This window comes from Passer montanus, unplaced genomic scaffold (assembly GCF_014805655.1).
Source record: "Passer montanus isolate IOZ18808 unplaced genomic scaffold, ASM1480565v1 scaffold117, whole genome shotgun sequence".
NCBI lineage: Eukaryota > Metazoa > Chordata > Aves > Passeriformes > Passeridae > Passer > Passer montanus.
This window is the reverse complement of record NW_024358389.1, coordinates 741,056-763,248: the sequence shown is the minus strand read 5'-3', so window position 1 is coordinate 763,248 and position 22,193 is coordinate 741,056. Positions and strand designations below refer to the sequence as shown.

The following is a 22,193-nucleotide window of genomic DNA, read 5'->3' as shown; positions in this document are numbered from 1 at the left end:
TGCAAATCTACTTGGCATCAATTTCTTTCATTCTCATTCATCTTCTCTGGATGAAGCCTGGGCGATGGATGACTCAAGGGAAGGAAGACCTTGATGACTCATCTTAATTACCCTCCACCAAACTCTACTGAGGACACAGTTGCTCACAACTGTCAGAACTGTGCAGTCTGATTTATCTCCCTACAAGACAGAAACACATCTTTGCCTCCCTGCTGATAGCCATCTTTGTCAGATCTGAGCTGCCTCAGCTGTGATGGGCAGGAGGCTGCAGTGAACTGGTGGAGTGACAGGCTCCTTCACCCTTCAGAACTGCACAATGTCAGCAAGGATTAAGCTATGTTTGGAAAAACCATGACTCATATTAGGCTAACTAGATATGGGCATCTAATTGAGGGAGATGCAGAAGCCTTGAGATCCACAGATAAGGCTGCAGAAGGAAGAACAGGAGAATAACTTTGGAGATCAGGCCAGAGCAAGGGACAGGGAAGTTCGGAATTAGCAGTCAGAGCCACATCTCATCACCAGTTCAATAAACAAAAGAAACTTGTGTGCTGGCACAAAGGATCAGAATTCAGCACATGCCTCCAGTCTCAGGTTGAGACCTAAGCAGGCTGACAAGTTGCCAAGTAAAGGCTCAGCACTAGGAAACCTTATTTTTGGGTTTTACAGGCAGCTGAGATAAGGTCAGAGAGCTTGGATTCAGGATGCATGGCATATTCTGGAGACCAGCAAGAAGGGCAGGAGAGTGAGCTTCAGGGTTAAGAAAACAGAGGGATGTGGCACTGAGATAAAAGAGAGCAGCTGCTGCATGGCTGCTCCCACCCACAACTGCATCTCTACTTACTCCTTCTTGTCAGCTGGTGCATGCTGCAGGAGATGCTTCTTCACATCTGATTCACTGAGCTTCTCATCCACTGCCACGAGCAGCTTCTGAGCTTTGGCATCCACATCTCCCACATCCACACCCCCCTCGTGGTGGAAGAGCACATAGTCTCCCTCACGGGCAGCGTAGATGCACACATAGAACTCTTCCTCCTGTGCAGGGACAAGCATTTTAGGGACAAGTGAGCATAAAAACTCTTGTGACAGTGCTGGGATTGGAGAAGCTGAGCCCAAGTCAAGCTTCCCAAGGAGCAGCAGTGCTAGAGTAGCCCTGACACTGAGAAAGACTTGCCAGTCATTTTTATTTGAATCAGGAAAAGGAAACAGTGATATTATCTCAGCAATGACTATAATTAACAAAAAGATCTGTGTCCAGAAATGTCTGGCAGGCCCTTCTTCTAATTGAAGTTTTATTTATTTTGTAGTGCCCTTGCTGTGATGTACTCTCTTAGGAGTCTTCATTGCACTGGCAAACTGATTAAAAAATCATGAGGAATATGAAGGTGTATTAATTTATTTTCTACTTAAAATTTCAGTAGGGAAATACAGAAGATGTTTTTGCCTGGAGTGTGCAGCAGCACTGTCAGCTCAAAAGCACACTCCCAAACTTCTGCTTTCTCCACTGTACCCATCCAGCTAAGCATGCAAGCCCAAAGAGATTGAAAGGCTGCTTGAATGGTGTACTAACCTGCTTGTGAGGGACGAAGGGCTCAATCAGAAAGTTCTTTAGGATTCCCTTGGCATTAGCAATCTGGGGACAGAAAACAAGATAAACACCCATAAACACTTGTCCAGCACATGGGAAGCTTTGAGAGTTAATCAGCACTGCTCTAAAATGGCTCCCTCTGCACTGTGCTCCCTGTCCAGCACAGCACTCGGCACTGGCAGCCCAGGATATCTGCTTACAGGAGTCAGTCACCCTTCCCATTCCTAACAGGACAGAGGGGTATCAGAATTACACCAGGACAGCTCTGCCACTGGGCCCTGCTCAGCACAAGGCCTTGAGAGGACTTTGAGTAGTGGAAAATTCAGAAGTGAGGAACTCCTGAGCTAATGGCAGGAGCAGAGGCCTCAGAGTAGTGCTCACCCTGAAATGATATCAGGGAGCACAGAAGAGCAAGAGAATCCTTTAGCCTCTTCTTATGGGTGCAGGAACTGTTCTGTGTAGGCACTTTCCTGTTATCCAAACCCAAGAGACACTGGGGGACACTCCCTGCTTCTGAGGACACCAGTGGTCCTGAGCCTGTGGCCCAGACCTTGCTTTTGATATGGTTGTTGTGTTGTGCTAAAGGAGTAATTTCCACACCCATGGTTTTCCCAACAGGGAGCACTCACAGAGCTGCTCCTGCTCTTTCCCAATTCCTGCTGCACAGGCTCAGAGCCAAATCAATCCCAGCAGGGCCAAAACCATAAATTCCTTAAGGCAGCACAACTCCATCAGCTCCCAACACACAGCAGCAGGGATGGCAGGCACTTCATTATCATTAGCTCTGCACTGTCATTCCCAGGAAAATAAATATTACGTGGCAGCACTGTATAGGAATGTGCCTCCTGTTGACAGAGTGACAAAACTATCCTTTTTCCCCTTAAAAAGGAAATAAATCCAGAAGTTTCTCTCCTCAATTAGGTGAAAAGACATCTCATAGGATCTGGGGACTTCACCTCAAACTTAAGGATAGCTATTTGGACAGAAGCCAAAAAGTCCAGCCTGAGCAATTTACTAGAAAAAGAAAAGAACAAAAACTAATTGCTTTTGTGAGGCGTTTTACCAGGAGCAAGAACCTCTGGCACCAGGCTCAGTTTTTCTCTGTAAAGAGTTTGTTATTTTGCCTTTTATTAAAACCTTTTTGTTTCCAACACCACCACAGAAGCCATCTTGCTGATTTTATGTCTTCTGATGTAGTTGAGCTATCTTGGGTGTGAAATACATCCCCAAGAGCTTATGAGACCTGACTTGAGAGACCCGTATTTGAGCACTGAGTTAAAATAAGGGCCTGAAGTAACACTCAGTCATCAGCCAAAACTCAGGGGCTGGCTGTAACAGAGGACCAGGGATTTTACAGCTTTTTTCCTGTCCTGGGAACACAAGTGAAGAACTCACCGTGGTTTCCTGGCCCAGGCGTTGCTTGAGCCAAGCCTTCACCTGATCCAGAGTGAGGTTAATCCCAACCAGTCCAAGCTTCCCACGTCTCTTAATGAGCTGGTCTGGCTTCACCACTAAACGCTGCAGAGGATGGGCAAGAGATTTAAAGGAAAAAGCATTAGGAAGTGATTTTGGTTGAGTGGTTCTCTGCAAATGGTGAAGTAAAAAGTTAAATCAGTTCTGCACAGCACCCATCCTTGTAAAATTCCTTTAATCTTGGCAAATCCAGCTCCTGCTACAATATGCCTGCAAGTTTGGGTTTTCTTATGCTGTACTTTGAGAAAAGCTGCCTTGTTTCTACTCAGCTGTAAGCAGACATCAGAGGCTGAGGTGACAGCTTGTTCTTTTTTTGATGAAAAACCCAATAAAAGTCATGACAGACACAGACAGTTACAAAAATAAAAAAAAAAAGCTCCAGCTGTCACTACATTTTGCTTATGAGAGAGAGTGGCTAGAGCCAGGGTCATGCACATTTCAGCCAGCTGACTGTGGCTCTTGATAAGATACCCATGGATAGCTGCTCCTGGGTTACAGACATCTCTAGCTTGCAAATATCCTTTTAAAGAACCAAACTAGAAGTGGGTGTCATTCTCCTGCACCACTGTTATGTCCTGGAACTTCAGTAACTCCAGAGTCAGAACACACTGTGCTGCAGGAAAGGACTCTGAGCGTGGTCTTGCTGTTGGACCTGAAGCCCTTTTCAGCCTTACAGAACCTGCCCTAAAGGCCCAAGAGCAACCTTGCTCCCTTCTGGCTTCCTGCAAGGCTTTCAGAAGCACTGCTGATCTCCTCCTGCAGTTCATTCAGGCACTTGAGCACAGAACATCTAATTAGTGCAGGGCTTCAATCAGTCAGTCAGTCAAGGACTATGAGACATTCACATTCTCCAGCCAATGACTTAATATAATTAACCACTGGAAAAGAGCCAGCTTGGACAGCTAAGAAAAAAGAGCTCTGGGTATGTTTTCTCTCCAGAAAGTGTGAGGATATGAAACAGAGAGATAAATTATTTTGCACTGAAAAACTTTAAAAAGGAAGTTTTCCCTGACATTTTGCTTGGATTCAAAAAAATCTAAGTGTCCTAACTTGACATGGGGAGAGCACTCTGATTTCAGAGAGCAAGGCTTTGACATCTCTGTCTGAATCAACCTCCTTCACCTTCTGTGCAGTTATGAGCAACTGCTTCACAGCTCTCTCTGCTCCTGTATTTCACACTCTCAAAGGAATAATCAGCCCCCCATGAGGCGACACCGAGCCTTGAAGAAAGATTTGTTTCTTCATCAGGCTTGGGAGTGCCTGCAGCAGAGCAGCAGCAGGGACTGCTCCCTCAGGAAGGGTGAGGAGCAGTGCTCAGGGGCTCAGGAGGCAGACCCTGCTGTCCTTACCTCGCTCAGGAGCCAGGGGTGGTCCTGGGTGAGCCGTGCCCAGTCCGTGGCTGGCGTGACCCGGGCATACTTGAAGCGGTTCTGGATGGCAGAGGACGTGCAGATGTACTTGTACAAGAACTCCTTCCCTGTCTGCTCAGAGATGGCTTTGGCTGACATGGCTACCTAGTCTGGATGGGGAAAAAAACCAAAAATCCATCAGGAACAGAGCCCTGTTCTGGCAAAGAACTCTGCATTACTCAGCTCAACACAAACCCAAGGCAAACCAATTTCATGTAAGATCATAAAACTCCCCAATAAGCAAGAACTACTCACTTTGATTAAACCTTCTACCCTTTCCCCTGCCATGCACACTATTTTCATCCAGCCCTGTCTGCAGGGAAAGGCAGAATCTGGGATTCTGCCTTTCCCTGCCAGGGCTGCAGCTTGTCCCAGCCACCACCAAGCCTTTCCCAAACCCACAGCTTGGAGCATCCCCTCACATCCAGGGCAGCACCCCAGGATTGCTCCTGGTGTAACCCATCTCCTTTTTCTGGTGCATTTCCAGGGAGGGATCCTCTCCCTCCTACTCACTTCTCTAAGGTATGCCACATTCCCAGGCAAGCCTGACTGTGGGCATGTCAGCAATCCCCATCCCTTTTCTAAAGGGAAAACAAAACACTGCCAGGATTACCAAAACTAGAATAGGTTTACATCACTGTTTTTTCCTGCTTCAGAACCAGATTTCTTGGAAGAAGCTTTACATCTGACAGAATAAGATGCTCAAGACAACAACAAAGATGAAGTTTAGACAGTTTGTTTTGGTTTTGGGGTTGTTCTTTTTAAGAAAAATTCCAAATTCAGTCCCTTTCCTATGTATGGTTTTCTTCTCTTTTTGAGTATATTCCAAACTGATGTAAGAAAATGATTTCTAGCCTCAAGAGTGTAATTTTTTTATAAGATGTCAAAGTTCCATTTATTTTTAGCTGCCATAAACACTTATTTAAAAGAATACTTCACCCCAGTGACCCTGTCTGCATGTGTCACACATCAGAACTGAGTGCTGGGACGAGCCAGCAGGTTTGGTGTGTCTGGGGCTCAGACTGCTGACAGGGAGGCTCAAGCAGCAGCTCCTCCTGCATTTTGAGTGACTGGGGTCATGTCACTGTTCCCCAAGCACTGCCAGTGTGGCAGGAAGCAAAAACACCCTTGGGATGGATTCTGGGAGAGCTGCAAAGCAGAGGAAGAAAAGAGGAATTCAGATTCCATCTGAGCACCTGGACAGCCAAGTACCAGAACTGCTCAGTGAGACTACCTGTCCTCACAAAACACATACCCCACTGCAGAGGGAAACAGTTAACAAATTCCAGTTATTTCTTGTGCTGCCCTCTGGGTAACAACCATTAGTAATCAGTTGGGCTATTCATCCCACAAGCAAACACAGAACAGGCAGCAATTAACTAGCCACAATTAGAAATAAAGAACTTTTCTCCCTAGAGCAGAAAGGAGGAGGTGGGTCCATCCCAACTCCTACTCCATAGGAGGAGGCAGGCTGCATTCCCTGAGCTCCCAAAACCAACCAGGTCAGACTGAGTGCTATTACTGGAAGCTCATAACTGTGCTTAAGGACCAGCAGTCAACTTTGCCACTTCCATCTTTTCAAATGCAACCCCAGGGTTAAAAATCACAAAACTACAGTAAAGGCAAAAGACAAAAGTGCAGTCCCACTTTCAAAGAGTTCTGATGTAAAACCTGAACAGGATTGCAGCACAGCTTCCAATTTAATCCCATTTCAAAACAGCATCAGGCAATGTTTCTGCAGCACCCCATCTTTCATCAGACTCAGCCCCCACTCCTGCCACTAGAAACACCTGCCCCAGCTGCCTACTGGAACAGCTCTGGTAGTTTATTAGCCCCAAGGTGGCCTGAGAAGAGAGGAGCTCTTGTGAGCAGCCAGAGGACACCAAACCCCAAACCAATCCTGCAGGCACACACAGACACGGTCCCACAGGCACCAAGCACTGCCCAGCCTCACACACACCTCATCTGTACTGCAGAGCCCCAAACTTTCCACTGGAATTTGTACTTTAAGCAGAGCTATTTCTGAGGGCAAACCTGCTCCCACAATACCTGCAGGCACCATTTGTTCTGCCTGAGAGGGAGTTGCAATATTCCTGCTTCAAACCCCTTCAAAAATCCATCAATTCCACAGAAACAGTGTCACATCTCACTGCAGCAGAAGCAGATGGGTAAAAGAAAATGGCAAACATATTTCTTTAAGAAACCTAAGTATTTGTCATCTATCCAGGGTGTCACAGAGCCTCTGAGCAGCACTGCAGAACTTCAGACCACAATTACAAATTAAACCACTCAGGCTGATGAAGATCCTGCAATTGCAGGACACTGGAGCTAGGCTGTCCCTCAGGTCTTATTAAGACTAGTCCTGTAAAAAACCTCAGTGGGAACAAGTGAAATGCATGGGATTCCTTAAACCCGAGGGTCACAAAGCAGAGCTGTTCCCTTCCCAGAACCATTTCTGGTCTTTTTTATGTTGCTCCATTCAGCTGCTCCTTTGGTTTCCCTCACAACTTCATCGCCTCATTTTTTGCAGTAACACTACTGGGGTAAAAAAAGGAAACTCCAGAATTCTTACAATAGCAGTAGATGAAAAATAACATCCTTGTGTCATGGCAACAGAACAGCACGAATGAGGCTGTTCTGACCTTATCTGCCAGAGTTTCACATCTCCTAAACATTAGCAAGTCTTTAATCACACCCCTCACTCAGTTTTTCCACTGCTCTAACCCTGCCTTTCTCCTGGGACAGGGAGTACAAAGCAATTGCTTCAGTCTGCTGAACTGTTAAGCTAAGAGATCAGCAGGAAAACAATCCATAGGGCATCAGCAATTCCTGGCTGTGTGTGCTCTGCAGCTCCATTAACTCACTGTTCTGCTCTGCTAACACCAGGCAGGGTCACTACAGAGGCACAGGAGCTGAATCTCCTCAGTTTCCCAGGAATGAGACAGCTTCAAACTCTCATCTGTCAGAATTAATTTTATTTTCAGTCATGTTTAGCACCTGCAGTGCTGGGGAGAGCAGAGGCTGCACCTCTGGAGGTAAACTCAGGGAAAATGTCCTTTTCTCTGCCCAAAGCACAAGCTGTGGGAGGGATAACAACATTCTCTGCTGCTCTGTTCAGCACTCTTTAGCCAAGACTGATCTGCAATTTTCTCAGCATTTCAAGCCCCAGCCCTTGCACCCACCACACACAGGGGCAGATTCATGTCAGCAGGACAAGTGCCACAGATTTCCATGAATGATTTGTGTTCATTCAATGAGGCTCCAACACCAACAGCTTCCCTGCAACACCTCAGATACCCTTCTCTCATCATCCATACCCTCTATTTCAAAAAGAGCTGAATTCCAGCCTTTGCTAGCAAGCAAGAGACACGGATTAGATCATATTTTCAGGAGCTCAGCAGCACTTATTCCCTCAAAACATCACCTGCCAAATATGTGCAAGTGAGTTGATGCTTGGGGAAAGTTTCCTGAATGCATTGACAAAGAAAATCAGAGGCAGGCAAGAGCCCTCGAGCTGGATGTTGTGTTTGCTGTGACACAACTGACATATCTGCCCCAATATATCAGCAACCAGCTGAAGGGTGCACCCAAAAAAATCCAAAGGAAACACAGATGGAGAAACAGGGAGGCATTCCTGACACAGAACTCAGGTGGAGCCTCCCTGACTCCCAGGAGATCAGGGATGTGGCACTGCTCAGTGTGACACAGTCTGCTCTGAGAGGAGAGAAAAAGTATTACAGACATTGATTTAGTTTGTTTTCCTTCTAACCCGAAGAAGAGGTGTAACTCAGCCTGGGTTTACACAGAATGTGTGCTCAGACATGGAATTCTCTGAGATCCAGATTATTATTGTGCTGCATTGTACTGAACCCTTCAGACCAGGAGGACAGGACTCCCTCTCCAGTGAAGGCTTGACACCCACTCTCCCCAGAACTGTGTCAACAAACCCACACCATAAAGCAGCCCCTCCCCTCCATTCTGGGTAATTTATTAACACAGTTCAAGCCAAGCCAGTATTTTCAGCCCATGGCAGCATGAAAAGTTACATCAGCTCCCACCTGGCAGAGCCGTGTGTTTCATCAGAGGCCGGTGAGGGCTCAGGGCTGCAGCCAGCATGAGGTCATGCTCCCCCAGCTGTGGTTGGGAAAGGCTCTGTGGGGTGATGCAAACAGGTGCTGCATGGCCAGCTCTGGGGGAGGCTCCTGCACACACGATCTCTGAGAGAAACACGGCAGCCAGGGAGGAGCAGGGAGCGTGGATGGCTACATGTGGCTAACAGAGACCTGGTGGGCACCCAGCGCCACAAGGGGGGGATTTGGGAATCCTGTCATTAAAGATCACCTTCTTCTGCAGCCTTAGGGCTCCTTAACAAGCTTATTCCTTAAATCACTTGCACAGTGAACAGCAGTAAAGAGCTCTCTGGCCACCACAGCTGGGCAGGACTTCCAGCTGTGGCTGTCCTTGCTTGGGAACCACTTCAGGCAGTGCTGGAAGTGTGGGGAGAGCCCTGATACCTGGAGAGAGCTGCAGAGGACACCCAGGAGGGTTTGGGTAGCACAGAGCTGATACTCTGAGTTCCAAACCAGTGAACAGCAGTAAAGAGCTCTCTGGCCACCACAGCTGGGCAGGACTTCCAGCTGTGGCTGTCCTTGTTTGGGAACCACTTCAGGCAGTGCTGGAAGCGTGGGGAGAGCCCCGATACCTGGGGAGAGCAGCAGAGTCTCACAGGACACCCAGGAGGGTCTGGGTAGCAGCACTGGAGTGCAGACCTGACACTGAGCTCCAAACCCGCCTAGGGATCAGAAAGAACAGACACCCACAAACAGGACAGTCAGGGTGCAGCTCAGTCTTCAGCCTGCAGACAACAAACTGCTCAACACAGAGAAGGGAGAGTCTGCCGAGCAGGATGAGGATTTCGAAAGCAGCAAGGCAAACAGGAGGTGTTTGCAAGCGGCAAACAGGACAGCTGGAACACGGCCGGCTGTCCTGGCAGGGAGGGACACACGGGCTGTGCATGCTCGCACAGGAACGGCGCGATCCCCACACGGGGCTGCTCCTCCAGCACGGCCACGAAAGGATTTTCCTCACGGCAGAGAGGAAAGCGCTTTGGCCAAAACCCCCAGAGGATAAAAAAAAATGCATAAAGCCGGACCCTTTCCCATCTCCATGCCGTGACCACCGCACCCCGGAGCCGCCGCGGGGCATCAGCCCCCGCAAGGCCGGCAGCGAGCGGCTCCGTCCGCCCCGCACCGCCCCGCCCGCCGCCCTTGGCCCGCGCCGCCGCCACGTGCGCGTTGCCTGAGCGCCCGCCGCGCTGCCATTGGCCGCCGCCGGTGGGGTGCGGCCGCGCGGCCTTGTGGGAGTCGTAGTTCCGGCGCCATCGCCCCGCCCGCGGCGGGGACCGCGGCCGTGAACCCCCCGCCGCTGACGTCACGGGCCGCGATGACGTCAACAGGCCCACCGGGCAGCGGTACCGGGAACGGGGCTGGAACGGGGCACCCTTCCCGCCGAGAAACCTCCCACGGGCGCGCGGTACCCACGGGGCGGCGGCATTGCCGGAGCCCCGGTCACCGGGCTGGGCACAGAGCTGCCAGAGCCCTCACGGGCACCGGGCTGGGCACGGAGCGGACACAGCCCTCACGGGCACGGCGCTGCCAGTGGGGTGGGGTGGATATCCCGGTAAAACGGCTCCCGAGCGCTCAGTCCCCCCGCAGTCGGCCGCCCGGTTCCCCGGGGACGGGGCGTGCCGGCCCCGCCGCCCACTGCCGAGCGTCTCCCCACGCTGGCGTGACCCCCGGCCCGCCTCCCGCCCCGCGGGGCCGCGGCCAAGCCCGGGCAGCGCCAGCGGTGACGCTGGATGCCGCCGGTGCCGGGCGGGACACGCGCCCGGCCCGCAGGCATTGGCAGGAACGAACGAAGTGCTCCGAGCTCGGCGGAGAGGCGGGACCGGCCAAATAAAGGCAGGGCTCGGTGCTGACGGCAGTGAGCCAGCAGCGCTCGCCGTTCGCCCGGCGCGGATCGCGGTACCGGCGGCGGGCACCGAGCCTCCCTGCCCTACAGTACTCCCAAGTACCGAATAACCGGCTGCAGGGAGGTGTAACCGAGCGCTGCCCTCGTGCTGCCCCTGCGGAGCGCACGGCCGGGTCGGAGGAACCGGCTCTGCCCGCTGTTCGGTAGCCGCCGTGCACCGGCCGCGGAACAGAACCCCGCGGGCACGGAGCCGGGCGCTGAGGCACGGCCAGCACCGGGCCGGGTCAGGGCACAGCGAGCACCGGAGCGGGACCGGGGCTCCCCGCGCCACCGGCACCGCACGTGGGCACCGGCGGGGCGCGCGTCACTTCCGGGGCGGGGCGGCCCGCCGGAAGCGGGCGTTGCCCGGTGAGCGTTGCTTGGCAACGGCGGCGCGGCGCAGCCATGGCGGACGATGAGCTGCCCGTGGTCTCCTTCGGGAGCCTCATGACCGAGGGGACGAGCCTGAGCCGGCGCGGCCAGCACGACAAGGCCCTGGGCTGCTTCAATGACGTGAGGGCACCGGGATGCGCGCGGCGGGAGGGGCCTGGGGCGGCCGCGGCGGCGGGACCCGGCTCGGCTCACCTGGGCCCCGCTGCCGCCCCGCTCCGCTGCCGCTCCGGCCCCGCTGGCGCCGCCGCCGCCGCCTTTTGTTCGCGGAGCGCGGCCTCCCCGGCCCATCGGGCTACGGCCGCCGCCGCCGCCCATTGGCCCGCGCCGCCGCCACGTGCGCGTTGCCTGAGCGCCCGCCGCGCTGCCATTGGCCGCCGCCGGTGGGGTGCGGCCGCGCGGCCTTGTGGGAGTCGTAGTTCCGGCGCCATCGCCCCGCCCGCGGCGGGGACCGCGGCCGTGAACCCCCCGCCGCTGACGTCACGGGCCGCGATGACGTCAACAGGCCCACCGGGCAGCGGTGCCGGGAACGGGGCTCCCTCCCCGCCGAGAAACCTCCCACGGGCGCGCGGTACCCACGGGGCGGCGGCATTGCCGGAGCCCCGGTCACCGGGCTGGGCACAGAGCTGCCAGAGCCCTCACGGGCACCGGGCTGGGCACGGAGCGGACACAGCCCTCACGGGCACCGGGCTGGGCACGGAGCGGACACAGCCCTCACGGGCACCGGGCTGGGCACGGAGCTGCCAGAGCCCTCACGGGCACCGGGCCGGGCACGGAGCTGCCAGAGCCCTCACGGGCACCGGGCTGGGCACGGAGCGGACACAGCCCTCACGGGCACGGCGCTGCCAGTGGGGTGGGGTGGATATCCCGGTAAAACGGCTCCCGAGCGCTCAGTCCCCCCGCAGTCGGCCGCCCGGTTCCCCGGGGACGGGGCGTGCCGGCCCCGCCGCCCACTCCCGAGCGTCTCCCCACGCTGGCGTGACCCCCGGCCCGCCTCCCGCCCCGCGGGGCCGCGGCCAAGCCCGGGCAGCGCCCGCGGTGACGCTGGATGCCGCCGGTGCCGGGCGGGACACGCGCCCGGCCCGCAGGCATTGGCAGGAACGAACGAAGTGCTCCGAGCTCGGCGGAGAGGCGGGACCGGCCAAATAAAGGCAGGGCTCGGTGCTGACGGCAGTGAGCCAGCAGCGCTCGCCGTTCGCCCGGCGCGGATCGCGGTACCGGGGCCGGCGGCGGGCACCGAGCCTCCCTGCCCTACAGTACTCCCAAGTACCGAATAACCGGCTGCAGGGAGGTGTAACCGAGCGCTGCCCTCGTGCTGCCCCTGCGGAGCGCACGGCCGGGTCGGAGGAACCGGCTCTGCCCGCTGTTCGGTAGCCGCCGTGCACCGGCCGCGGAACAGAACCCCGCGGGCACGGAGCCGGGCGCTGAGGCACGGCCAGCACCGGGCCGGGTCAGGGCACAGCGAGCACCGGAGCGGGACCGGGGCTCCCCGCGCCACCGGCACCGCACGTGGGCACCGGCGGGGCGTCGCGTCACTTCCGGGGCGGGGCGGCCCGCCGGAAGCGGGCGTTGCCCGGTGAGCGTTGCTTGGCAACGGCGGCGCGGCGCAGCCATGGCGGACGATGAGCTGCCCGTGGTCTCCTTCGGGAGCCTCATGACCGAGGGGACGAGCCTGAGCCGGCGCGGCCAGCACGACAAGGCCCTGGGCTGCTTCAATGACGTGAGGGCACCGGGATGCGCGCGGCGGGAGGGGCCTGGGGCGGCCGCGGCGGCGGGACCCGGCTCGGGTCGGGCGGGGGCCCGCGGCAGGAGGGGGGACACGGAGGGACGTGTCCTCGAGAGTCTTCGGTGAAATCCTTGTACCGTCATCAAAATCCGCGTGGGAGCTGTGGCATCAAATACCCGCGCGTGTTGTTGGTCCGACGGGGGCTCCCGGATATTATATTATATTATATTATAACTATGTAATATATATTATATTATATTATATTAGTATATTAAAACTGTACTAAAATAATAGAAAATGATTTATCAGAAGTCTAGGAGGAACAGGAATGGAATGATTAACAAAGGGTTGTGACTCTCAGAGTCCGAGCCAGCTGACCATTAATTGGCCATTAATTAAAAACAACCAAATGCACCAATCCCAGCTGCACCTGTTGCATTCCACAGCAGCAGATAGTTAATTGTTTACATTTCTTTCTTGAGACTTCTCAGGAAAAATAGGAGAAAAATCCCAGCAGAGGATTTTTCCTAAAATATGGTGGCTACACGTGTGTGTTTGTGTCTGGTTGCAGGCTCTGAAGCTGCGGGCAGGAGACAAGCACTGCCTCATCACCCGCTCCAGGTGTTTCCTGAGGCTTGGAGACACAGAGAACTCCCTGAAGGACGCTGAAGCCTCGCTCCAAATTGACAGTACGTTCTATGAGGTGAGCAGCTGAGGGGGCACGAGGGAGCTGTGACACCCTGCAGGGGCTGGGCACAGCTGTGAGGAGACTCCAAACCCTGCTGAGATCTCTGCTGCCCTCAGAGCCGTTGGGCTGCTCAGGCACCTCCAGCTCTGGGGTTTTATGTGTGCAAGTTGTTACAGCCCTGGGCTCTGACAGGAGTTACTTGAGATCCATTAAAGTTTTCCCTAATTTTATGAATTTCTTCCCCCAAATGTTGTTTTTAGGGGCTTTACCAGAAAGCAGAGGCCCTGTATGCCATGGGGGACTTTGAGTTTGCACTGATGACAGGAATTCCTTAAGATCCATACAAATTTCCCTCATTTTATGAATTTCTTCCCCCAAATGTTGTTTTTAGGGCCTTTACCAGAAAGCAGAGGCCCTGTACGCCATGGGTGACATTGAATTTGCACTGGTGACAGGATTTACTTGAGATCCATTAAAGTTTTCCCTCATTTTATCAATTTCTTACCCCAAATGTCATTTTAGGGGCTTTACCAGAAAGCAGAGGCCCTGTACGCCATGGGTGACATTGAATTTGCACTGGTGACAGGATTTACTTGAGATCCATTAAAGTTTTCCCTCATTTTATCAATTTCTTCCCCCAAATGTCATTTTAGGGGCTTTACCAGAAAGCAGCGGCCCTGTACGCCATGGGGGACTTTGAGTTTGCACTGGTGTTTTACCACCGAGGCCGAAGGCTCCGCCCTGACCTGCACAAGTTCCAGCTGGGCATCAACAAGGCTGAGGAGGCCATTATCAACTGCATTGGGAGTAAGAAGTGTCCCTGGGCCCCCATGAGCCTGGACAAGGCTTCTCAGGGCACAGCTGGTGGCAAATCAGCTCTGCAGGTGACCCAAGAGCCCCACAGCAGAGCCTCTCTGCTTCTGGGTTCTTGTTCTTTGTGGCAGATAAATCCAGAAGCAGCACAGAGAGCCAACCCTGCTCTTTTCTTCTTTTTGTCCTTTCTTTCTCCCCTGAATGCTGTTCATACACAGTGCCTGATCCTTTAGTTCTGTAGGTGAATCCTGATGCTCCATTTTCCAAAATCATCATCATGGAAACTTTCCAGAGGATACAGACCAGAGCAGCTCATCTAATCCATGAGCTGCTTGTGGCCTCCCACATGAGGGGAGCTGACAAGGAAGTTGGAAACACTTTTTACAAAGGCCTGGAGTGCCAGGACAAGGGAATGGCTTCCCACTGCCAGAGGGCAGGGTTGGATGGGATATTGGGGAGAAATTCTTCCCTGTGAGGGTGGAGAGGCCCTGGCACAGGTTGCCCAGAGAAGCTTTGGCTGCCCCACCCCTGGAGGTGTCCAAGGCCAGGGTGGATGAGGCTTGGAGCAGCCTGGGGTAGTGGAAGGTGTCCCTGCCCATGGGAGGTGCAATTCCAGGGGATGGAATGAGCTCTGAAGTCCCTTCCAATCCAAACCATTGTGGGATTCCATGATTCTATGATCTACCTCCAGCACTAATGACAGAACCCATTCTGAGACCTTTATCCCTGTATTCAAAGCTTGGAGTGCAATGTGCCATGCCACCTCAGACTGGCCTCCTGAAATCCTGACTCTCCTCCAAATTTCATTGCAAAAGAGCAGTGAAACTGTTGACTCTTGTGACGAGCTCTGCTTTCACCATGCCTGGCTCAGATCACTGAGCAGGTCCTGCAGAGACAGGAAAGGCCAAGGACCTCGTGGGGTTTAAAACAAACAGAGAACTCATCCCTTTTCACTTAGTTTTTCTCTCAGCCCTGCCAGCAGGCGTGGACAGGACGTGTCCCAGTGTGGGGCACAGACACGCCTCACCTGGGGCTGCCTCCTGTGCCATGTGAGTGCAACACGTGTGCAGGGCTCCTCTGGGGCTGCCAAACCTGTGGGGTGGGTTGGAGCCTGCCCAGCTCCTGGCACGCCCCACTCACACCCCACACACATTCCCAGCTAGGCCAGGGCCTCCCTCTGCCAAAATTTCATAACTTCAGCCCTCCCCCAGTGCCAGGGTCTGACAGGTGCCAGTGGCACCAGAGCCTGCAGCGCTTTCAGATGGGATAGGTGTTGAAAAAAACAGGGAAGGTTTCCAGATCTGGCTTGCTCTGCTCCATTCCTGCTGCTTCCTGAGCTTAGCACAGTGCTCAGATGTCATCACAGCTCCAGGTGAAATCTTCCCAGCTCAATATCCTGAGCCAAGAATCACCTTTGGACCCCCTGGGCTGCAGGCTGAAAAACTAATTTAAAAAATAAAAAACTGATATTTACCTAAACATAACTAAACTAGTATAACTACTACTTAACTGATATACAACTAAAAATATTCTCAATCAGTCAATAGCTGTGAGCTGCAGGGAAGCATGGAAACACGTGGATGTTTGAACAGTTGGGAAATGCTCACACATGAGCAGGGCACATCCCACGCTGCTTCCCTGGCTGTGCTTCCCCTGGATGGATGGGAACACCTGCCCCTGTGACCCCCCGTGTTTGTGCTGCTGGTCTGGGCCCTGGGGCTGCTGAAGGGAATTCTGCAGCAGCCTTGGCAGCTCTGTCCTTCCCTCAGACCAAAGAGCTGTTCCTCACTCTTCCTTCCCAGGGTGCAGACAGATGGTGTAAAACACAATGGGCCTTTTGCCCTAATCAGTGCACAAACCTTTAAAATACCTTTCCTTCCATTTTGTGCTCCAGCTGTGATCCCCCAGAGGAACCTGCATCCTTCTCCTTCAGTTTCCATGCAGGATGTGCCCTGTCTGTAGGAATATTGCAACAGTGAATGCAATATTCACCCCTGGTGCCGTGTGAATTGAAATCCCAAGAGGAGCTGGTGGCATTCCCTGCTCCCAGAACACACCAACACCCCCTATTCCATGGGAAGGGATGAGAAAAGTGGTTGAAACTGAACATTTTGGGCTTGGCACCTTTATGGGCAATTCAGTGACAGCCCCCTGTGCAGCACTAACACAGCTCCTCTGTCTGCAGATCCATCCTCGGTGAAGCTGGAGAGCAAGGAGGAGCTGTGCTTTGTGAGCAGGCAGGCAGAGGTACAGCACAGGGCTCTGGCTGGAGAAGCTTCTGGAGTTGTTTTAATGCTGAAATGGGCACCAGAGGAGTGACAGTCCCCTCAGGGATGTGGCTGTGGGAGCAGTGGGGCTGCTGGAGGGCCTCTGGGGCATTAAAACACACTGGCCTGCCATGAGGGTGTTTGTCACCTGCTTCTAATGCAGGTCTGGCTCAAGCCACCCAGAATTTAAAGGGGAAGGCAGAAGGGCAGGAAGAGCCACCATGCAGGAGCAAAACCTGGAATTTCTCCTCCAGCCCATGTCTGGGGGTGTTGCCAGCCACCCATCTAATGAGTAACAGCCCAGGGGTCAAAGAGGGCACAGCGAGCTCCAATATTGACTTTGGGTTTACCTGATGTTTAAGGGTCACAGTTTTGATGATGGACACTTTCTTTATTGCTTCACTTTTGGGTGCTCCATTGCAGTAGTGTTGCTCCTCTGAGAGGCCAGAGCTAGTTCTTACCCTTTCTGTAACACCCTTGTGGTCCCCAGGGAGCACAGTTGGCTGCAGAATTTCAGTTGCTCATGGTCAAAGCAGCTGGTGAGACACTTTTTGCTTTTATTTAAAAAATAACTTGTGTTATATGGAGTATAAACAGAATTCTGCTCATTCCAGTGTTCCCCACTGATGTCCCTCGCCTCCTTTTGTTTTTTTTCTAGCTGCAGAGCAAAAATAACAAGCAGAAACAGCAAAACAAACCAAAGGACCAAAAGGATCAAAAACAGACGAAGAAGCAGAGTCCAAAAACAGAGCAAGAGCTTCTGGGACAGCTTTATGCTGACAAGGCATATCTGGAGAAGTTGCTCAAGGATGAAGGTGTTTCTCCTTCTCAGCAGATTCTATTTTTCTGTCATCCCTTTTTTTTTTATTCTTCTTTATTTCTTTTCTTCTTTTAAATCCCTGTGACTTAGTTAGTTATACCAGAGCTCACAGTGGTGGGGAGACAGGCAGGTGTCTGCTCTTGGAGCTGTGACTCCTCTGTGGGTTTGTTATAAATGCTGTTAAGGTCAAGATGCAGGAATTGGAGAAGTATCTTATTTTAGAAAAAGGCACAATGATGATGCTCCTTTAGTCATATTTCTAGGGAACTTTTCAACCAGAAATAGAGAAGTGATTAAGGTTTGGTTTGCTCACAGGTTTTACAGTGTTGCCAGCACTAATTACACACGTGGGCAGTCTGGTTTGCAGGCAGGTGAAAGCCCTCTCAGTTTCCATCTGCCTGATCCACAGCACTGTTCCAAGTGCCCTGTCCATACAGATGTGCCATACAGATGTTCTGTCCCAGAGCACAGGTGCTCAGCACAGCTGGCCCCACTTACTGGGCCCCTTTTTGGCTCTGATCAGCAGAGAAGGCAGCAGATACAAGGCTGGAACAGCAGCCCAGCTCACTGAACCACATGGGTAGCAGGGTTTATTGTAGTTGTGGGGTGCCCTGATGAAGGAAGGAATGATGAATCTGACTCTATGTTCCCAGAAGGCTAATTTATTACTTTATTGTATTACATTAAAGAATACTATACTATACTAAAGAATACAGAAAGGATACTTATAGAGTGCTATAAAGATAATAATGAACACTCGTGACTCTCTCCAGAGTCCTGACACAGCTTGGCACTGATTGGCCAAAGAGTGAAAACAACTCACACCAGAGACTAATGAAACAATCACCTGTGGGTAAACAATCTCCAAACACATTCCAGACAAGCAAAACACAGGAGAATTAAATGAGATAATAATACTTTCCCTTTTTCTCTGGGGGCTTCTCAGCTTCCCAGGAGAAAAATCCTGGGTGAAGGGATTTTTCAGAAAATGTGAATGCCACAGAGTTTATTGTTAGCTCCCCCATCACCTCAGCTCTGAGGAGCACGGGACACTTCCATGTCCAGGACTGTGTGTCAGAACAGAAAAATCAATTCCCCACTGAGCTGCAGCTCAGGTCTGCTGATTCTCACCTGGCTTCTACCTTATCTTATCCCCAGACTTGATGCAGAGCAGCACAAGGCAGGGGGTCAAAGTGATGGACCTGGTTTTGGGCGGCATCTCGTACCTGCAGCAGCGGCGGGACTTCTGGCAGCAGCAGCGGCCGATGTACGCGCGGCTGCACGAGCGCCGGGCCCTGCGGCAGCGCCGCGCGCGCGACAGCAAGCAGAAACCATCCGACATCGCCAGGGCCATCGCAAAGGACGTGGAGGACATCCAGCTCAGTAGGTGCCTGGCTGGAAGACGAGGGCCTGCCGCTGGTGTGGGGAGCTCTGTTCCTGAGGTTTGGCTCGGGGTTAGCCGCTTCGCCAGGTCTCAATTCCTGAGTAACAGAATCCCAAGGTGGTTTGGGTTGGAAGGGATCTTGAAGTTCATCCCGTTCCATCCTCCCCACCATGGGCAGGGACACCTTCCACTATCCCATGTTGCTCCAAGCCCCATCCAGCCTGGTCTGGAACACCTCCAGGGATGGGGGATTCACAGCTTCTCCATGTCTGTGTCACACCCCAGTGTCCAACTCTGCTCCCTGTCCCCAGTGCTGGCCAGAGGTTCTGCTGAGGAAAGCTGCAGGAAAGCTGAGCGTCTGCTGAAAAAGATACAAGCGTGGTCAGAGGATGAAGTTCCCAACAAGAACGAACTGATTGGGAACCTCCACAGCTGCATTGGGGATGCACAGCTGGCAATGGGGCAGATGGAGGCAGCTTTGCACAGCCATAAAATGGATCTGGATTGTGCCAGGCAGAAGTAAGTTCTGGGAAGTTCAGGTGGGTGGAGAAAGGGGAAAATGCCTCTGTGGGAGTGTTTTAGCATTAGGTAAAGTAATTCTCACCTGGGAAGTTTAACAGGGTTACACATTCAGCTGTGCACAAGTATTAGGGTCTGTGGTGACTTTTTATCTTCACTATTTCAAAATAAGGAACCTGAAGCAGATTTTTAAGGACCCACAGCACAGGGCACATCAAAACCTCTTCTGTAGCAAAGCAAAAGAAAACAAGTCCCAGTCTCAGCACTTTAATCTTGAGCAAGTACTTTCTTCTCAGGAAGATCAGGGTTGAAATTGCTCCAGTTTTCTGCTTCATTTTGTCTTAAACTTCTTTTCATAGAGACCATTAAGCATGGCTTGAAATAAAGGTCTCTTCCAGGTGCACTTACCTGTCTGCACCAGACCCATCCCACGGCTCTTCCAGCTGAACAAAATGGAGCAAAACTTAGTTTTAGATGTAGCAAGAGTTTGCAAAGCATAGCAGAACTCATGGAACAGTGCCTTGAAGTGATGTGGGACTTTTTTGGCAGTAGTGCAAATGTCACTGAGTGGTTGTTTCTCATTTTCAAAAATCCTTTTGGAAATGAATGTTGGTTTAGGGAAAGGCTGCCTCTCTCCTGGTGGTCGCACTCCCCGAGCAGGGCAGGTAAAGGCAGGAATTAGCAGGAGAGAGGGAGGAGATGCCGGGTTTGGGACCTCGCTAAAGCCGAGGTGCGGTGAAGGAGCGGCGGTGACGGGCGGGCTGCGCTCTCTGGCGGCTGCAGATGGAGACGCCACTAATTACTCGTTAATTACTCACATTAATGACCCCGTGATGGGGATTTGAGCTGGATGATCCTTACGGTCCCTTCTCACCCAAACCGCTCTGTGATTCCATGACTCCCGTGGCATTTATCTGCTCCTCGCACAGGCTTTTCCATCTCTAAACTAAGGGTAGGCAAAGCTGCTTCTGAAGATGAAAACGAGGATAATTAAGAAAAAATTAAAGCCCACAGGGTTTTATTACAGAAGGAGCTGCCTGTAGCATGGAGCAAAGCTCGGTCCAAGCACAGGATCAGGGCTGGTGTCAGGAGCCTGCAGACCCCTTTTTGGGTCTTTGCTTTGAAAAACAGAAATCATCCATGAGTTGTTCCCACAAAGGGAAACAGAGGCAAAGAAAAGGGGAAAGACTTTCCCAAGGGCTGCCAGATTTGCACAAAAATTAATAATAATCGAAGGCAAAGTGAAACCAATTCCCCTGTGTCTCATGGGGTCAGCAACCAGAGCTGTAGATAAAATCAAAAATCAACCTTGATTTCATGACTTTCGGCCTGACCTGTGCCCTTTACTTCCTAACAATTCTCTGAGGGCATGGGGAGCACCAAGGGGACCATGAAGAAACGTAGAGTGAGGAACAGGAGGATGTCAGTGCCACTATTCCTTTGTCTCCCTGTCCCAGCACTCTGACAGACGCCGTGTCCCGGGCCCTGGACAACATCGGCCACGTGTACGCCCGAAGTGGCAAGTTCCAGCAGGCCATCAACACGTATGTACACCCAGCAGCACAGGCATCAGGCCTTGCAGTGACCCAGGCCGTGGTTCTTCAGCTGTGTGTTCTCACTGCAGCCAGGCCTGGGGGAATTTTCACACCTGAACCCTTTGCTATCAAATCAGTGGTTGAGTTGTAACTGCACCCAGTGAGGGTTGGTAAAGGTTTGTCTGTCTTACTCTGCTTGAAGCTGGGAGGAGAAGATTCCACTGGCCCAATCCAGCCTGGAGAAGGCCTGGCTGTTCCATGAAATTGGGCGGTGCTACCTCGAGCTGGATAAAGCTGAAGTAGCCCAAGATTATGGCCAGAAGTCCCTGCAGTCAGCAGAAGAAGAGGGAGATGTGGAGTGGCAGCTCCACGCCACCGTGCTGGTGGCACAGGCACAAGGTAAAGATGTGGGCACAGGTTTTGCTCTCAGGGTGGAGAAGCTGGTCTGAAAACATCTCTAGGATTTAACAGCCAAAGTAACTGCTCAGATCAAGAGTGGCTTGATTACTTCTTGCTGTTCTCCTGATCCTGGGCTAAACCAGCTGATATCCTCCTCTGTTCCAGTGAAACTGAAAGATTACCGGGCTGCAATCCTGAATTTTGAAAGGGCTCTGGAGAAGGCAAGGCTTGTGCCCAGTGAATCTGCTCAAAATGGCATCATTGCGGTAAGGGGGCCGCCGAGGGGAGGAGGAGCTCTGGGCAGCCTCTGTCAGTAGCTGTTATCCCAGCTGGGATTCCCCAGCCAGTAATGCCAGAAAAATGTAATTTTACAGTAGGAAAGGATTCTGGTAATGATAGCAGACAGCAAAAGAAAACAGGAAAATGTTGGGTATGTAGCTGCGTTCCTGGGGCTTTTGTTAAGAACTTCATTCCTTTCAGGCCTTGGATAGTGTGAGCAAAAGCTTCATTGCAGAACTGAACAAAGGCCACGAAGATGGGATGAATCCCTCACGTGAAGGTACTTGTTGTTCACTCCTCTGCACCCAAAAATGGGAAAACCCCCCCACTCTCTTCTGTACATCAGCAGCACCTTAGAATTCCCACAGCACCCATTTCCTTGCAAGTATTGAATTAAAATCTTGGTGGAGGTGCAGGATTGCTTCAGCTGCGTGCCCAGCTTAGGGACAGCAGCGCTCCCAGAGTGTCCCCTGCAGGCTGGCCCGGTGTCACCTCCTGGGCTTCGGGGAAGGTCCTGGCAGGGCCCGGGGCTGCTCCCCTCAGTGCAGCCCAGGACCTGGAGGGCAGTGAGAGATTCCTGGTGAGGGTAAGGGAGCCCGGGGGCCTTTCTTGTGTCCAACTCCTGACTTCTAGGACTTGGCTTAAGTTTCCTTTTCCCTTCCCAGATCGCCTTTTCAGCAGTGAAAGCATAAAAACCACCACTGAGAACGTGGAAGAGGAGGAGAAAGGGAATTGAGATAAAAAGGCACAAGAGGAAGCCAGAAACCCCGCGTAAGCAGACGGAAACGTTAAAGGGGAGAAACGGACAATGAAATAAAGGACAGCAGTGGGGAAAAGTAGAGCCTAGGCGGGAAGTTTAAATAAATATTGAGCAAACGTCGTACCCAGGAGCGG

General features: G+C 52.6%; 2 protein-coding genes across 8 annotated transcripts in view; one reads left to right on the top strand and one right to left on the bottom strand.

The window, feature by feature from the left end:
- ACLY (ATP citrate lyase) overlaps positions 1-11,211 on the bottom strand; it is a 27,213-nt gene extending 16,002 nt beyond the window's left edge. For 2 of the 3 annotated variants that reach the window (XM_039697170.1, XM_039697172.1), the window contains exons 1-4: positions 4,411-4,569; positions 2,984-3,106; positions 1,571-1,633; positions 845-1,035 (exon numbers count right to left, since the gene is read on the bottom strand). In XM_039697170.1, coding sequence (XP_039553104.1) covers positions 845-1,035; positions 1,571-1,633; positions 2,984-3,106; positions 4,411-4,569 — 536 coding nt within the window. Of the gene's footprint in view, positions 1-844; positions 1,036-1,570; positions 1,634-2,983; positions 3,107-4,410; positions 4,581-11,064 lie in introns of those variants that run through there. The other variant, XM_039697171.1, reaches the window with a different exon arrangement.
- ODAD4 (outer dynein arm docking complex subunit 4) lies at positions 10,372-22,182 on the top strand. Of its 5 annotated transcripts, XM_039697180.1 has the most exons (12): positions 11,654-12,589; positions 13,167-13,298; positions 13,937-14,090; positions 16,282-16,343; positions 17,022-17,178; positions 18,342-18,566; positions 18,879-19,086; positions 20,544-20,630; positions 20,824-21,020; positions 21,186-21,286; positions 21,501-21,579; positions 21,965-22,182. In XM_039697180.1, the coding sequence occupies exons 1-12, from the start codon at positions 12,482-12,484 to the stop codon at positions 22,033-22,035; spliced, it is 1,581 nt and encodes a 526-aa protein (XP_039553114.1). In that variant the 5' UTR covers positions 11,654-12,481; the 3' UTR covers positions 22,036-22,182. The 5 variants fall into 5 exon arrangements, with proteins under 5 accessions (XP_039553112.1, XP_039553111.1, XP_039553114.1 ...); XM_039697178.1 differs by lacking the exons at positions 11,654-12,589; positions 16,282-16,343 and adding an exon at positions 10,372-10,992 and having other exon boundaries at positions 13,937-14,167; XM_039697177.1 differs by lacking the exon at positions 16,282-16,343 and having other exon boundaries at positions 11,653-12,589; positions 13,937-14,167.
- Positions 22,183-22,193: the final 11 nt, after the last annotated feature.